At 37.0% G+C, this 15,464-nt stretch overlaps 1 protein-coding gene across 1 annotated transcript in view; it reads right to left on the bottom strand.

The window, feature by feature from the left end:
• Window positions 1–15,464, bottom strand: part of LOC133660511 (collagen alpha-1(XIV) chain-like) — a 243,948-nt gene that overhangs the window by 179,683 nt on the left and 48,801 nt on the right. Inside the window, exons 15-16 of the mRNA XM_062064049.1 lie at window positions 14,082–14,114; window positions 8,334–8,476 (exon numbers count right to left, since the gene is read on the bottom strand). Of these exons, the coding sequence (XP_061920033.1) occupies window positions 8,334–8,476; window positions 14,082–14,114 (176 nt within the window). The remainder of the gene's footprint in view (window positions 1–8,333; window positions 8,477–14,081; window positions 14,115–15,464) is intronic.

Raw genomic sequence — 15,464 nt, 5'->3', positions numbered from 1 at the left:
AAAAACATATAACTTTGTCTTGAATTTGAAAAAAAAAAAAAAAACATTTTATTTTTCACTAAAGAAGGGTTCGGTGAATGCGCATATGAAACTGGTGGGGTTCGGTACCTCTAACTAGGTTAAGAAACACTGTTCTAGAGCAAACTCTCAAGTGAGTGTTTTAATACTAGATCCATCCATTTTTATTACCACTTGTCCTCATAGAGTCACGGGTGAGCTGGAGCTTATCCCCGCTGACTTTTGTGGCGAGAGGCAAGGTACAACCTAGACTAGCTGCCGAACTATTTCTCATTTGCAGGGCATATTTGGACAAACACAATTATTCACACTGACCTTCACACCTATGGGCTATTTAGAGTTTCCAAGGAGAAAAAGGTAGTGAAACCACCAAAACGGAGATTCCAGCTTCAACATGCTAACCACTGTGTTGCCTGTTCTGATACTCCCGTGTGTCTACACTGTAAAAAAAAAATCTGTAAAAAAACGGTCATCTACTGGCAGCTACGGCTGCCAAACGAAAACCATAAAATTAAAGTAAAACATTGTAAACCAAATAATGATCAAAAACATTATATTTACAGAAATTTTCATGAAACGTTTTGCGGAAAAATATCGTAATTTTACAGATGTTTACTAAATTATTAAGATCAACCACCTTTAATAAAGTGACGATGCAAACAGTTTTGCACAAAAATACCTTTATTCTACAGAGTTTTTCCAAATTATTACGATCAAACACCTTTAATGAAGTGACAATGCTTGCAGTTCCACGGAAAAATACCATTATTTTACAGATTTTTTCTGAATTGTTAAGATCAACCACCTTTAATAAAGTGACGATGCAAACAGTTCTGCAGAAAAATACCTTTTTCTACAGCATGGGTGTCAAACTCTGGCCCGCGAGCCATATTTGGCCTGCCGTGTAATTTCACTTGGCCCTTGAGGCGATATCAAATTAACACTAAAGCTGGCCCGCCGATCCTTCCGGGTGTCTTCCAAACGCCAGCCAGCCAGCCCAACGAGTGCTGGCCCAGTCACATAACATGTGCGGCTCCTGCATGCACACACATTAGAATGCAACGCATACTTCATCAACAGCGATACAGGTTACACTGAGGGTAGCCGAATAAAAAACTTTAACACTGTTAGAAATATACGCCACACTGTGAATTCACACCAAACCAGAACCCTTTGCAGCACTAACTCTTCCGGGGCGCTACAAGGTGTGTGTGTGTGGGGGGGAGGTTTGATGGTATCGGGGGTGTATTTTGTAGCGTCCCGGAAGAGTTAGTGCTGCAAAGGATTCTGGGTATTTGTTCTGTTGTGTTTATGTCTTGTTACGGTACGGATGTTCTCCCGAAATGTGTTTGTCATTCTTGTTTGGTGTGGATTCACAGTGTGGCGTATATTTCTAACAGTGTTAAAGTTTTTTATACTGGCACCCTCAGTGTAACCTGTATCGCTGTTGATTAAGTATGCATTGCATTCGCTTGTGTGTGCGTATAGAAGCCGCACATATCTTGTGACTGGGTCTGAATGATGTTAGAATGGATGAAAAGCGGACGTGACGATAGCTCGTAGAGTGCGTTAAAGGTTAAGTTGTTCAACCTTGGCCCGCGGCTTTGTTCAGTTTTAAATTTTGGCCCACTCTGTATTTGAGTTTGACACCCCTGTGTTAGATTGTTAGTATGGACATAGACTTTTATATAACAAGCTACATATTTAATGAAAGATAGTTACTGTAATTTTACATGAATTTGAAAGTAATTTAAGAAAACAGAAAATGCTATGTATAATTAATTTGGTATTTTTCTGTAAAAAAAAATAGAAATATACATAGTTTGTCATTACTGGCATATTACTTAAAATAACAGGCGGATTGTTTATTTACAGATAATGTCTTCAATTCTACAGTTTTATAAACTATTTAAAAAAAATAGAAAAATTACAGTAGAAATTTAGAGTAAATTAACGATAAAAATAGGAATTTTTCTAACAGTGTAACCAAAAGTACGCACTGTTATCCCAACCCTGTGCATGGAACAAGCGAACAAAGAAGTGAGTCACAGTGCACTACACAGAGCAGCATCTGAATGTTAAGTTAAAGTTAAAGTACCAATGATTGTCACACACACACTAGGTGTGGTGAAATTTGTCCTCTGCATTTGACCCATCCCCTTGGGGAGCAGTGGGCAGCAGCGGCGCCGCGCCCGGGAATCATTTTGGTGATTTAACCCCCAATTCCAACCCTTGATGCTGAGTGCCAAGCAGGGAGGTAATGGGTCCCATTTTTATAGTCTTTGGTATGACTCGGCTGGGATATGAACTCCAACCTACCGATCTCAGGGCGGACACTCTAACCACTCAGCACAACACATAGGGAAAACACAAGCCAGAGAGGAAAACTACAAGTGTAAACACAACCTTAAAATCTTCATAAAAAAACAAGTGTTACATGTCCGCTGGTGGGCAAGCTTAAGCTTTTGACTTCTACTCTTCTGCTTGTTTCCTAAGCTTTTCCCATCGTTTCTAATACTTCTCTGTAGCCAGTGAGGTAAATGGCTGCTGAAAAGACAATGCAATGTCCTCTGGCTTGGCGAGGCCTCTCCATCTTCTCCAGCTCTGTGGCCACGGCAGGAAATTAAAGAAAAAAGTCAGAGACATGAAAGTAAAAAAAAGGTGATGAGAAGAAGAGGGAGGCAACATAGGCAGGGAGGTGAGGATGTGAGAGGGAGTTAAAGGAGATGCAAGAAAGGATGTGTGTGTCAGCAATGGGTGGGATTGGGCAAGCCAAGTGGAGCGGAACTAAACGTGTAATCGGTTTTCAGATTGAGGTAGATGTTCACTTCAGCAGAGTCTGTGAAAATGCATCTTTGTTGTCTGTTGTGTAAAAATCGATGTAACTGCCCAACCTGTTCTCATAAGACTTTTGTAAGACCTTGCACAAAAAGCTAACAACGTACTTTTACACCATGTGACATTTCATATAACTGTAAATTACATTTGTGGTGGACGCATTTTTGGGGGGGCCGACGCGGCTTGGTTGGTAGAGCGGCCCTGCCGGCAACTTGAGGATTCCAGGTTCGATGCTCGCTTCTACCATCCTCGTCACTGCCTTATTTGTGTCCTTGGGAAAGACACTTTACCCACCTGCTCCCAGTGCCACCCACACTGGTTTAAATGTAGCTTAATGTAAATAATGGATTTCACAATGTAAAATTGTTTTGGAATCAGACAAATGGTCAATAAATGATGACCAATTATTTGCTAAGTCCTGCCTGTGCCCCTACAAATACATTTTGTTTAATGGTGGCCATGTATTTCAACCAGTCTTTGCTCAGATTTGACACGCATGTGCTCGTAAGTCCCCAAAAGATAAGTACCACATCTTATAATGAATGCCCTAAAGTTACATTGGGTGTTTTGAGAAATGAGAAATTCTAAATCCATCCGACTTATGGTGTCAAACTTTAAAGTTTAATAATACTTGCAGTGGTTCAGGAATAAATGAGTTACTTACACAAACAAACACTTAGTCATGTAAAAAGAAATTAAGACACCTCATGGGATGCTCACTGAAATGCTAAACTGAAGTATGTAATCGGTTGAATCTGTTTAATAGCTGTAGTTGAATAGGCGGAGTAGACATTGAACGCGTTAATGAAATCCAATGTTTGGGTGTAATAATAGATGATACAATGAACTGGAAATCTCATATAAAAATATACAACATAAAGTAGCAAGAAACACGTCAATAATTGATAAAGCAAAACATGTTCTGGACCATAAAAATCACTTCATATTCTCTACTGCTCGCTAGTGTTACCATATCTGAGTTATTGTGTAGAAATATGGGCAAATAACTAAAAAAGTGCACTTCATTCCCTAACTGTGTTACAAAAGAGGTCAGTTAGAATTACATAACATTATATAGAGAACATGCAAACCCTTTATTTATTGAATCAAAGATACTAAAATTCAACAATATAGGGAATTTGCAAACATCTAAAATTATGCAAACAAAACCATAACCTGCTACCTAAGAATGTACAACAATTCTTCTCAACAAAAGAAGAGAAATATCACCTCAGAGAACAATTTAATTCTAAACAATCGTATGCATGTACAACACTTAAAACCTTCAGTATATCAGTATGTGGAATTCAATTATGGAATGGATTAGGTAAAGAAATCAAACAAAGCACTAATATGATCCAGTTAAATACATGTGCATGTACAAAACAACTCAAAATGTTTACAAAGAAAAGGAATCATGACATACATTTTGAATTTACTGAAAATGAGATAATCTTATTCATCTCACAATGTCAAATACAATTTACACTACTATGTATTTATTTATTTTTTAGGAGTATTATTATAGAAGGACTATATGTGTAGTAAATTGTGTACAAACAGGAAGTGAATAAAAGTGTTAGCAATTGCTAATAAATGGAAAAGGGTTAGGATTAAATAAATTCCTGCTTCTTCCAACTCCTTTTCAAACATGTTAAAAAGAACAAATGGAAATTGTGATGTATCATGTTGTAACAGTATGCATGTTCGAAATAAACGTAAACCACAAACCATAGTTATGTCATTATTATGCTACGGGTTTATTTGTCAGCTGGAGCAAATTGTGTTAGAATGTATTTCATATCACAACTGAACTCAAAGAACTCCGGCTTATTAGTGATTCCCAGAGCCCAAAAAAAGTCTGCGGGCTATAGAGCGTTTTCTATTCGGGCTCCAATACTATGGAATGCCCTCCCGGTAAAAGTTAGAGATGCTACCTCAGTAGAAGCATTTAAGTCTCATCTTAAAACTCATTTGTATACTCTAGCCTTTAAATAGACTCCCTTTTTAGACCAGTTGATCTGCCGTTTCTTTTCTTTTCTTTTCTACTCTGCTCCCAACCCGGGGTGGACCGCTAGCCTGTCCATCAGATGGGGACATCTCTACCTTGCTAACCCGTCTCCGCTCGGGATCGTTCCTGCTGGCCCCACTATGGACTGGACTTTCGCTGATGTGTTGGACTTTCACAATATTATGTCTGACCCACTCGACATCCATTGCTTTCGGTCTCCCCTAGAGGGGGGGGGGGGGGGGTTACCCACATATGCGGTCCTCTCCAAGGTTTCTCATAGTCATTCACATTGACGTCCCACTGGGGTGAGTTTTCCTTGCCCGTATGTGGGCTCTGTACCGAGGATGTCGTTGTGGCTTGTACAGCCCTTTGAGACACTTGTGATTTAGGGCTATATAAATAAACATTGATTGATTGATTGAACTGCATCGAGACCACTTAGAAGACTGTTGATTTGGAATAATTTAAGCAGTTAAATTACCAAAAAAAAGAACAGGAGTTTGATTACAACAAATTGTGATGTCAAAGCACCCTTAGAGCTGATAGGCGGGCTAAGGCTTCAGTCTCAATTTTTTTTTTTTAAATCAAACTTATGTATCCATTGGAAATATACTTAAAAATGTGTGATTGATGGACATTCAGTCCAGGCAGCCTTGTCACCTTGCACAAGATGTAGCAGTCTAAAAAATGATAAATGGATGACGAAGGGAGTGTGCCTTTTTGATTGTAGAGAAAAGCATCCATTTATGAATGCAATATTAGATTAGGGCAGTGGTGTTCAAAGTCCGGCCTGGGGGCCATTCAAAGTCGGCAGTGTGTCTTTTTGAGAAATAAAATCAAACGTAGCCTGCATCAAAACATTACAAAGGATTTGATGTTCGCCTACACGAAGGATTACAACCAAAAGGCAACAAGAAACTAGAGGAAATGGTACAGTAGTCTATCATTCTAATAAAAATTACAAATCTTAGATGTAGGTTGTTTTTTTTATGTATAACTTTGGGTTGACATTTATGCTATATGTTCAATTAAGCAATGATGTCTGGTGAGGTGTAGGCAGGTGAGGCATTAATACAATCAACAATCTAAGAGGTTGTTTAGGGTAGGGTCTCATGATCGTGACCTGGGCTTTTTTTAAAGACGTAAGCAAGTTTTTTCTTTCATTTAAATCTGTAAACTCTATAAAATACAATACAATGTCATACAAGTTCAGATAAAATCATGTTTTCCTGTCAAAGTTCAATAATAAGGTTGTTTAAATGAAATTAGGAATGTGTAATACAACCCTTGGACATAATGGTTCATTCCTCCTGGTAGTGGCAAACCGAGCATGGGACATCACTGTTTAAGTTTCGCTTTTGCATCTCATGGCACATAACGGTGGTGCGTTCAAGGAACATTGATTACATTTCAAAACAGATGCGTCACAAGGTTTTATAGACAGTGAAGGCTTAACCCCCAGTAGATGTACTAATAACTATATTCATAATAATGATGTATTATTATGGTAATTATTATCCACTCATGATAATCATATATGAGTCAGATATCTTGATATAAGCTTGGAGACATTACAAGCTGCAGGCTGCATGCAAAAATATTAAGGTTTGTCACATAATTTAAAAATATTTTAATTTCAACCAAATTAAAGGCCTACTGAAACCCACTACTACCGACCACACAGTCTGATAGTTTATATATCAATGATGAAATCTTAACATTGCAACACATGCCAATACGGCCGGGTTAACTTATAAAGTGCAATTTTAAATTTCCCGCGAAACTTCCGGTTGAAAACGTCTATGTATGATGACGTATGCGCGTGACGTCAATGGTTGAAACGGAAGTATTCGGACCCCATTGGATCCAATACAAAAAGCTCTGATTCCATCGCAAAATTCCACAGTATTCTGGACATCTGTGTTGGTGAATCTTTTGCAATTTGTTTAATGAACAATGAAGACTGCAAAGAAGAAAGTTGTAGGTGGGATCGGTGCATTAGCGGCGGACTACAGCAACACAACCAGGAGGACTTTGAGATGGATAGCAGACGCGCTATCCGATGCTAGCCGCCGACCGCATCTATGATCAGGTGAAGTCCTTCGTCACTCCGACGATCGCTGGAACGCAGGTGAGCACGGGTGTTGCTGGGCAGATGAGGGCTGGCGTAGGTGGAGCGCTAATGTTTTTATCATAGCTCTGACGAGGTCCCGTAGCTAAGTTAGCTTCAATGGCGTCATTAGCAACAGCATTGTTAAGTTTCGCCAGGCTGGAAAGCATTAACTGTGTATTTACAGGTCCATGGTTTAATAGTATTGTTGATTTTCTATCTATCCTTCCAGTCAGGGGTTTATTTCTTTTGTTTCTATCTGCATTTAAGCCCGATGCTATCACGTTAGCTCTGTGAGGTCCCGTAGCTAAGTTAGCTTCAATGGCGTCGTTAGCAACAGCATTGTTAAGCTTCGCCAGGCTGGAAAGCATTAACTGTGTAGTTACATGTCCATGGTTTAATAGTATTGTTGATTTTCTGTCTATTCTTCCAGTCAGGGGGTTATTTATTTTGTTTCTATCTGCATTTAAGCCCGATGCTATCACGTTAGCTCCGTAGCTAAAGAGCTTCACCGATGTATTGTCGTGGAGATAAAAGTCACTGTGAATGTCCATTTCGCGTTCTGGACTCTCATTTTCAAGAGGATATAGTATCCAAGGTGGTTTAAAATACAAATCTGTGATCCACAACAGAAAAAGGAGAAATTGTGGTATCCAATGAACCCTTTTACCTAAGTTACGGTCAGAGCGAAAAAAGATACGTCCTGCACTGCACTCTAGTCCTTCACTCTCACGTTCCTCATCCACAAATCTTTCATCCTCGCTCAAATTAATAGGGTAATCGTCGCTGCTGGTGTAAACAATGGGGAAATGTGAGGAGCCCTTGAACCTGTGACATCACGCTACTTCTGGTACAGGCAAGGCTTTTTTATCAGCGACCAAAACTTTATCGTCGATGTTCTCTACTAAATCCTTTTAGCAAAAATATGGCAATATCGCGAAATGATCAAGTATGACACATAGAATGGATCTGCTATCCCCGTTTTAATAAAAAAAATTCATTTCAGTAGGCCTTTAAGTCCATAATTCATATATTAGTGCGTGCACTGCACTGAGAGAGTGTATGTGGTATGATGTTAGATTTAGAGTGGGGGCCCTCTGAGAGTCTAATAGTAATAATAAATGCATAACATGAATGACTGTAATGGGGTCACAAACACAATTCATGGTTAGAGGTAATGTGTAAGTTTTTTTTTTTTTTAATTTTTTTTTATAGCTACTCCACTTTAAAAACATTCAATCATAAGGGAGAACAATTTGAAAAGCAAAATCAGAAACAGGCAACATACTATGAAAAAAAATCAACTATTCTATGAAGATGTTATATCTTTTAAGAGCACACACAGCATAAACTCACCATCTCCTCTTTGTCATGGCCCCCGAGGCTGTCATAGGACACCCTGTAGCTCTCCACACGAGGGTCATCCAGCTCCCATGATGCCTCCAGGCTCTGGGTTGTCGCTTCTCTCAGCTGAAGGTTTCTCATCGCTTGACGGGGAGCTGTGCAACAACGACACACACTTTAACGATCGGATTTAGTCCTTAAAATGCCAGAGTTTTTTAGTGTGCTTTCTATCAGCTGTGGATTGGGCAGTTTTAAAATGCCATCATGATAAATAAAACATATAAATAAGTGATCATGTGAGTTTTACACAATACAGTAAACAAAGCCTGTTTGTTTGTGTCTTTAGGTCTTAATAGGAACTTGAAACCAAGATGTGTGTGAACATAAAACTTCACTGTTAGACTTCTTGGAAGCTAATGACATGAAAAAAAACCTTAAAACAGAAAAGCAGATGTTTGCCATAAATGTGTGCAAAAAACGTGTTTTTCTAAAACATTTTTAGAGCTTTGACTAACTCAATCAAAAGTGGATGCCACCACACGCACATGGACAATTCAGGCCAGCAGTGCGTCGCCCCTGAAATAATGCAGTTTGACCCAGCATGGTCAAGTCATTTATCAAAACACACTTGCATTCATCGTACGAAAGCAGGCAACCTGGGGTTCTACGCTGTTATACATTGTATTTCCAGGAGCAGGCACAGGCAACGAGCAAGTCTTTAAACAATCGATTGTTTAAGATGCTGTAAACAGCGGCTGTGGCTTGAACCATAATTAAAACCTGGAAGGGCTCCCTGCATGAAGGGTCAATAAAAGCAGGAACAGTTTGATCTACTGCTCAAGAGTTGACTCAATACAAGTGGAGCTGCTTGAAAAAATTATGACTAATAGTGAGTTTATGACAATTTTTTTCCATATAAATTCCGCCTTATAAACTGTATAACCAAAGACTTCGGCTCAAAACTTAGAGGGATGTGTGTTTGTTTTGGTTCTGGTAGATTATTGTTTTTCTTACCAGTTATACTTGGCTGCTTTCTTTTTCTAAACGACATAACTTGTTTATATTTAATTGAATGTTTTGAAATGTCATAGTTGTTACAATAAAAGTAAGACACACAAAAATGTTTTTTGAATATATATTTTTTTCTAATAAATTTAGGTTGGCATAACTGAAAAAATGTTTTTTGAATATATATTTTTTTCTAATAAATTTAGGTTGGCATAACTGAAACATAATGAAATTATTTTACTGCCCACCAGACAAATTTTGTAAAGTCTACAAATGATGTAAAACTTTGATTTTTTCCCCTTTCTTCTTGTCCGTAAATTGTGACTTTTAAGCTTGATGTGCAGCCACATTTGAAGACAAAAATCATAACAACTGTATAGGACACAGTATCCATAAACAGTCACACCTGTAATGATTTATATGTCATTATCCTCCATGACAGTTTGGATGTACTGTATGTATATTTTTCTGTGCTTAGTGCTATTTCCGTTTCAGCGTTCTTTGTTTCCACTTCCTGTGTGCTTTCACATCTAGTCTGAGCGCTGCCTCCCTCACCTGTCCCTGATTGGCAATCAGGACACACTTGTACCTGGTTGCCAATCGGGTTGCTTCCTATGCTTGCCCTGTTCCTTTGCATAGGCCTGGTCCATCTTTGTTCTGTGGCTTTGCTACCTCGACAGTGCTTGATTTCTTTGAGCTCCCAAGCTGCACAAGTTTTCTTTTTTTTTTAATTAATTACCATTGTACTTGCACACCGCCTGCTGTCTCTGCATCCTAGGGTCATGTTGCAAGCAACACTGCCAGAACGTGACATCATACCACTGGCACATTTTGACCTAGAGTTTTTGTCCAAATGTAAATAAAAGCTGCCATTTTTCCCCCAAATTGAGGCCTCTTGTACGTCATAATATTATCTTCTGAGAGACGCTTGAGTCATTTCCAATTAAGAACAATTTAAACTATAATTAAAAATTTACATTAAGTAGAAAATATTTTCTTCCATCAGTGGTCACCACAGGGAGTAAGCACATGATTTGTTTGGCTTAGTTTGTATTCCTGATGCAATCCTTTTATTTATCAGAGTTCAATCTTATTTACGAGGTTATTTGACAGGTACATTATTAATTAACGTTGCTGCAAATGTGCCAGAATTAGGCAATAGTCTATTTTTTTTAATTAGATCTTATGTCTCTTTAAAACACACAGTGAACAAAGCAAATATAAAAGAGCAGTAAAATAAATGTAACTCTACAAGTCATGTTAAAAATACAGTGTGCATACAAAATAGGATACAGTAAAGTACAAACGTTAGGTTAAATTATCATATTCTGTTTTACTTAAATATTTGTGAATGGGAATTGAGATCTAAAATGGCTGGGTGGGGGAAAATCGAACCTCCAAGGCTGGGGGATACACAGTCAGCTAGACCCTATCCCAGCTGACTTTGGCTGCTCACCAGATAATCACAGCACACTAACAGACAGACAACCATTCACACTCATCTTGACACCTATGGACAATTGAGCAGAAGGGCCTCCAGCGTCCACAATCTGGTCCGCTGGACATCCCAAGTCAAATAAAATAAAATATATTTTTAGTTTGCCCTGTACAGCCGCTCAGGCAAATTCTATTTTTGAAGTAGATGCCCGTATCTGCTGTACAGATTTATTTTACAATACAGAAGTGTGGAATACTTCTCTTGTTGCCTTATTTGTATTTGACTTCACATTAAATGTTTGGATATAATTAGTGTTTGTTTGGCGCCACCATGTATATATATACATATATACAGTATACAGTGTATATATATATATATATATATATATATATATATATATTTCATATACATATACATTTATATTTAATATATATGTATATATATATATATATATATATATATATACATATATATATATATATATATATATATATATGTATAGATACAAATATATATGTATATATACATTTATATATATATATATATATATATATATATATATATATATATATATATATATATATATATATATATATATATATATATATATATATATATATATTTCATATACCAGTATATATACATTTATATTTAATATATATATATATATATATATATATATATATATATATATATATATATATATATATATATATATATATATATATATATATATATATATATATATATATATAGATACAAATATATATGTATATATACATTTATATACATTTATATATATATATATATATATATATATATATATATATATATATATATATACATATATATATATATATATATATATATATATATATATATATATATATATATATATATATATATATATATATATATACATATATATATATATATTTCATATACCAGTATATATACATTTATATTTAATATATATATATATATATATATATATATATATATATATATATATATATATATATACATTTATATTTAATATATATGTATATATATATGTGTATATATATATATATATATATATATATATATATATATATATATATATATATATATATATATATATATATATATATATATATATATATATATATATATATATATATATACACTATATTGCCAAAAGTATTTGGCCACCTGCCTTTACTCACATATGAACTTGAAGTGCCGTCCCATGGAATTGTCCAAAATGTTTTGGTATCCTGGAGCATTCAAAGTTCCTTTTACTGGAACTAAGGGGCCAAGCCCAACTCCTGAAAAACAACCCCACACCATGATTCCTCCTCCACCAAATTTCACACCCGGCACAATGCAGTCCGAAATGTAGCATTCTCCTGGCAACTTCCAAACTCAGACTGGTCCATCAGATTGCTAGACGGAAAAGCGTGATTCATCACTCCAGAGAAGTTGTCTCCACTGCTCTAGAGTCCTGTGGCGACGTGCTTTACACCACTGTATCCGACGCTTTGCATTGGACTTGGTGATGTATGGCTTAGATGCTGCTGCTCGGCCATGGAAACCCATTCCATGAAGCTTTCTGTGTACTGTACGTGGCCTAATTGGAAGGTCACATGAAGTTTGGAGCTCCGTAGCAACTGACTGTGCAGAAAGTCTTTGCACTATGTGCTTCAGCATCTGCTGACCTCTCTCTGTCAGTTTACGTGGCCCACCACTTGGTGGCTGAGTTGCTGTTGTTCCCAAACTCTTCACTTTTCTTATAATAAAGTTGACTTTGGAATATTTAGGAGCGAGGCAATTTCACGTCTGGATTTGTTGCACAGGTGGCATCCTATGACAGTTCCACGCTGGAAATCACTGAGAGCGGCCCATTCTTTCACAAATGTTTGTAGAAACAGTCTCTATGCCTAAGTGCTTCATTTTATACACCGGGCCAAGTGATTAGGACACCTGATTCTCATCATTTGGATGGGTGGCCAAATACTTTTGGCAATATAGTGTGTATATATATATATTAGAGATATCTGATAATATCGGACTGCCGATATTATCGGCCGATAAATGCTTTAAAATGTGATATCGGAAATTATCGGGATCGGTTTCAAAAAGTACAATTTATGACTTTTTAAAACGCCGCTGTACGGAGTGGTACACGGACGTAGGGAGGAGTACAGAGTGCCAATAAACCTTGTAGGCACTGCCTTTGCGTGCCGGCCCAATCACATAATATCTACGGCTTTTAACACACACAAGTGAATGCAAGGCATACTTGATCAACAGCCATACAGGTCACACTGAGGGTAGCCATATAAACAACTTTAACACTGTTACAAATATGCGCCACACTGTGAACCCACACCAAACAAGAATGACAAACACATTTCGGGAGAACATCCGCAGCGTAACACAACATCAACACAACAGAAAAAATACCCAGAACCCCTTGCAGCACTAACCCTTCCGGGACGCTACAATATACACCCCTCGCTACCCCCTACCCCCCTACCTCAAACCCGTCCCCCCCCCGCCCCCCAGCCCCTCCCACCTCAACCTCCTCATGCTCTCTCAGGGAGAGCATGTCCCAAATTCCAAGCTACTGTTTTGAGGCATGTTAAAAATAATAGTGCACTTTGTGACTTCAATAATAAATATGGCAGTGCCATGTTGGCATTTTTTTCCATAACTTGAGTTGATTTATTTTGGAAAACCTTGTTACATTGTTTAATGCATCCAGCGGGGCATCACAACAAAATTAAGCATAATAATGTGTTAATTCCACGACTGTATATATCGGTATGGGTTGATATCGTAATCGTTAATTAAGAGTTGGACAATATCGGAATATCGGATATCGGCAAAAAAGCCATTATCGGACATCTCTAATATATATATTAGATTACTGTATATATATATATATATATATATATATATATATATATATATATATATATATATATATATATATATATATATATATATACAGTATATGCTTACACACAGTATACATATACATACTGTACATACAAATATATAGCCGCAGCCAAATTCTTTTAGTCCGAGTCAAAAAGTTTTTGGGACCCCTGATTGACGGTAGAGTCTACAGAACAGTCTCCAGTCTAATGTGGCATAAAAGCCAGAGCACCCAGAGAAAACCCAACATGCAAACTCCACACAAAGATGCTCCGACTGAAATTCTAACCCCTGATTTCCTGACTGAGAGAGACTAAGACTTTGGACTGATATTGAGCTTTCCCCATTGACATTTTTACTACTTGTGCAGGTATTTGCACTCCTCTTACCCGAGGTTGTAGTGGCGATTGTTGTCTTGGCCACTGGGGAAAGGGAAAGTGCATCAATCATATAATTACAGCGAAACAGAGAAACTCTCTACATCAATAGCTCAGGTAATTAGATAGATACATACAAATCATTGATGGGAAAAATAGATTTCCCACCTCTGAGATAAACAAGGACAAACAAGTCAATACAATTAGTCATATTCACAGTTGCACTATCATTTCTGAAATGCACATTGTGCGATAATTGCATCAACAGTACCACTTTGTGGCCCTTATGGCAACATGAAGGTACATTCAATACATTCTGCCGTATTGATTGGGGTGTCCAAACTTTCACCCCTGAGGTGTCGCATACCTAATAGAAGAAGAATTCAGCTATTTTTTTGGCCTAATGTTATTACTAAACATGTGTAACCCAAATCCATATGTGTACTACAGGTTTTAAATATATGTTTCCTGGCTTAAGCGAAGGGATGTCAAACTAATTTTAGTTTGAGGGGCACATGGAGGAAAATCTGTTCCCAAGTAGGACGGTTCTTGTAAAATCATAGCATAATAACTTAAAAATAAAGACAACGTCAGATCATTTTTTTTGTTTTACTTTGGCCAAAAATAGAACAAGCACATTCTGAAAATGTACATGTCACAAACAATTCTCTTGACAAAATACTTCAAGTTAGTTGAAAACTCTGAGGAAAAATACTTTGTCTCAGTGTTATATACAAAGCCATTAAACTTTAAGTCGCTGCCTACCTGGGATTTAACAAAATACTAAATAGATATTGAATAATAAAAACTAATCCAGGTATCAAATACATGTACGCCCTGGACATCCTTTTTTTCGTTTGGAATTGGAATTTTTTTTAACATAAAAATCTATTTCCCAGTTTTATGGTTTGATAATGAAAAACGAAAAAACGGAAAATGGATCGAATCAACGCAGTGCACAACATCCAAATCCAACTTAAACTCTAAACAAAATAACACACATAACACATTTTTCTGTACCATTTTCTACAAGTGGTCACAACAGATAAAACAATGATGGCAGCCGAGACGTTTTAAGCAGGAGAAGGAGGTTGTTTGCATCAACAATCATTTTATTGAGCAAAACTGATTACTGTTGGCCGTAACCACACCAAAACAGTATCAGCAACACAACAATCATCCAGGAAAACGGGTCACGTTCTGCCGTAATCACAACAAAACTAACAAATTATATGTCAGATTGACAGCAGCCGCTTTCTTTCATTTGCCTCAAAAGACGCACACTCATCTCAGCCAGTGACTCGTTCACGGCCACAAAAACAGTCGGAAAGCTCTTCTGTGTTATGACACATTCAAGTTATACTCAGGAATTAATAATAATAGATATTGAGTAAT

The sequence above is a fragment of the Entelurus aequoreus genome, linkage group LG11, assembly GCF_033978785.1.
Source record: "Entelurus aequoreus isolate RoL-2023_Sb linkage group LG11, RoL_Eaeq_v1.1, whole genome shotgun sequence".
Taxonomy (NCBI): Eukaryota; Metazoa; Chordata; class Actinopteri; order Syngnathiformes; family Syngnathidae; genus Entelurus; species Entelurus aequoreus.
Note: the sequence above shows the minus strand (reverse complement) of the source record. Positions and strands in the feature narration are given on the sequence as shown.